This window comes from Penaeus vannamei, chromosome 8 (assembly GCF_042767895.1).
Source record: "Penaeus vannamei isolate JL-2024 chromosome 8, ASM4276789v1, whole genome shotgun sequence".
NCBI lineage: Eukaryota > Metazoa > Arthropoda > Malacostraca > Decapoda > Penaeidae > Penaeus > Penaeus vannamei.
The window spans coordinates 33,548,201-33,550,700 of record NC_091556.1 but is presented as its reverse complement, the minus strand read 5'-3'; the positions used below and the strand labels follow the sequence as shown (position 1 = coordinate 33,550,700).

General features: G+C 43.7%; 1 protein-coding gene across 2 annotated transcripts in view; it reads right to left on the bottom strand.

The window, feature by feature from the left end:
* LOC113823173 (phospholipid-transporting ATPase ABCA3) overlaps positions 1 to 2,500 on the bottom strand; it is a 24,256-nt gene that overhangs the window by 1,674 nt on the left and 20,082 nt on the right. For both annotated transcript variants that reach the window (XM_070124566.1, XM_070124567.1), the window contains exons 29-30: positions 762 to 994; positions 1 to 592 (exon numbers count right to left, since the gene is read on the bottom strand). The exon at positions 1 to 592 is cut by the window's left edge and continues 20 nt beyond it. In XM_070124566.1, coding sequence (XP_069980667.1) covers positions 1 to 592; positions 762 to 994 — 825 coding nt within the window. The remainder of the gene's footprint in view (positions 593 to 761; positions 995 to 2,500) is intronic.

Below are 2,500 nucleotides of genomic sequence, written 5' to 3'. Positions count from 1 at the left end.
TTGCACCTGGGAAGTATGAGCTTACAATATTTTTTAGTTCCGATAATTTGGACTGATAAATCCGCTCATTCTCATCGTCGCCGGCCTGACTAAGGTCATGGGTCTTCAGCTTGACCTGGAGGCTATAACCCTGGCCAAACTTCGCTTTCAGATGCCCCGTGGTGCCCACGCAGCGCAAAGCTCCTTTGGACATCATGATTATGCGGGAGCACAGAGCTTCACATTCCTCCATCGAGTGACTGGTGAGGACCACGCTCTGCCCGTTGTTAACCGCGCGACTCACGACCGTCCACACCCGACGGCGAGACGCTGGGTCCACACCAGTTGTGGGTTCGTCAAGGAAAATCAGGGGCGGCGCCCCAACCAACGCCATGGCAGTAGACAACTTTCTCCGATTTCCGCCAGAGTACGTCGAGGACGGCCGAGACGCACACTCTGTCAGGTCCACCAGTGCTACTAGCTCTTCCACTTCCCTCCGTAGTGTAATATCATGAACACCACGGAGTCTTCCCATTAACCATAGCATCTCTTTGCCTGTTAGTTCACCCATAATGGCATCGAACTGAGGACAGTAGCCTACATTCTGCACAAACTGTCCAAACAAGAAATCGGAGTTAGACAATTACGTATAAGAGTAAGAAAAAATTTTCCATTCGTTCAGCACTTGAAGAAAATCGCACGTCAAACGCTATTTTACTGCCACAAAATGAGCCAATGTGCCATGATACTAAGGTGATCCCCTTCGTCTCCATTCCACCCACCTTGTTCCTCTGGTGCATCAGCGAGATCCGGTCGATGAAGGCATTCCCACCTGAGGGTTCTTCATCGCCCGTCAGCATCCTGAAGGTGGTGGTCTTGCCGGCCCCATTGACACCCAGCAGCCCCAGGCATTCTCCACGCCCAAGAGTGAAGCTCACCTTGTTGACGGCGGGAATCAGCGAGCCGAAGAAGTGCTTTGATAGTTCAGAAACAAACATCGCTTTATCCGCCGAGACTGTGGGATGGAGGAGGAGGAGGCGGCGGCGGCGGAGAAGGAGGAGTAGGAGGCGGCGGTGGAGGAGGAAGAAAAGGAGGCAAAGGAGGAGGAAGAAGCGGAGGAGGCGGAGAAGAAGAAGAAGAAGGAGGAGGAGGAGGAGAAGAATATATGAGGTTAATAGAGTGCAAGGAAATTTATAGAATTAACAATATGAGATTTGATCCTAAAAATAAGTACTGGAAAGGACATCAGTTACCGTTACACAATGTTACGGATTAATAAAGCAAGAAATTCAGATACTGTTCTAAGGTGAATAAATGCAGTATACTGTTAAACTGCAAGTGATAAACATGGACTGGATTTCATTATTTATTTAATTTTGACGAGAGAGTGTGTGATGGCATTAAAAGATAGATTAGATATATGAATTCTAACAGGTGGTAGTATTGGGAATGACACCTAACACTGAAGCTGAAGAATCTGACCTTACCATCCAGGAGAACATTGCATTCTAAGAAACGTTTTTATCCCATAGGACAATAGAGAATTAGCGAAACATAGATTCCATAAGCCTCGTTATTCGTGCCCTTTCAATAAGTCGGAGAAAATGACGCAAACACTGGACGAGATCTTACTGAACGACATATTCGAGGGAAATCAAACGAGCCAATTAAAATCGTACTTGAGCATACTATTATGCGTATAGGTCACAATCTCTGGCGTTGTGATAATGATCAGATGTAGCCTACTCACAAACTCATTCAAGGTCTTAGTTTTAAATGTTGTATTTTAAACACATTTACTAAAACAGTCTCCTACTTACCTTAATATTGCGCATTTTCCATTATTACTCTAGATGCTTGGCTTACAAGAGTCATGTTCTCTTTTTTCTTCACATTTAACATCGTAAGCTTGGCTACATACATTATAGAAAACCAGACGAGACATGTTCACAAGCATTTCATTGATCATGTGTTCATATGGCAGAATCTTTACTGAAAAATATCCTTTGTCATTTTTCATGTTTCGACCATTGATAAACAATGCATAAACTGTAGCGGTTCTACGGCACACTAAAACTACTCGCGCTACAGCTTCTTTAATTGAAATTGTGTGCTTCGTATCGTTATAAAATAAATAGGACACTAACGGAATGCAACACTAACATCGAATCTAATAGAGGTAATAGTTTATTCTAATGCCCAGATTGGTATTTGATATAGACTGAAATGGCGTTAGTGTATCTATGGGGTTTACACAACATTGCCAGGGAAACCGCATTCACAAATATTAATTTCAGTAACCGATTTTCGCATTTATCACACTATGGTTGGAATCATATGATGTTATGTAAAAGATAAATGTACAAATTTCTAATCCTGATGAAAGAGAGGAATTTTACGTTCATCCTCGAATCGTTCCCTGCAAATGCCTGGCGTTCGTTCACTCTTCCATTGACTCGCATAGATACGGCGCCTAAATGTCTCAAAGGAAGCCAAGAACTGCGTGAGGGGAGACAGGGAA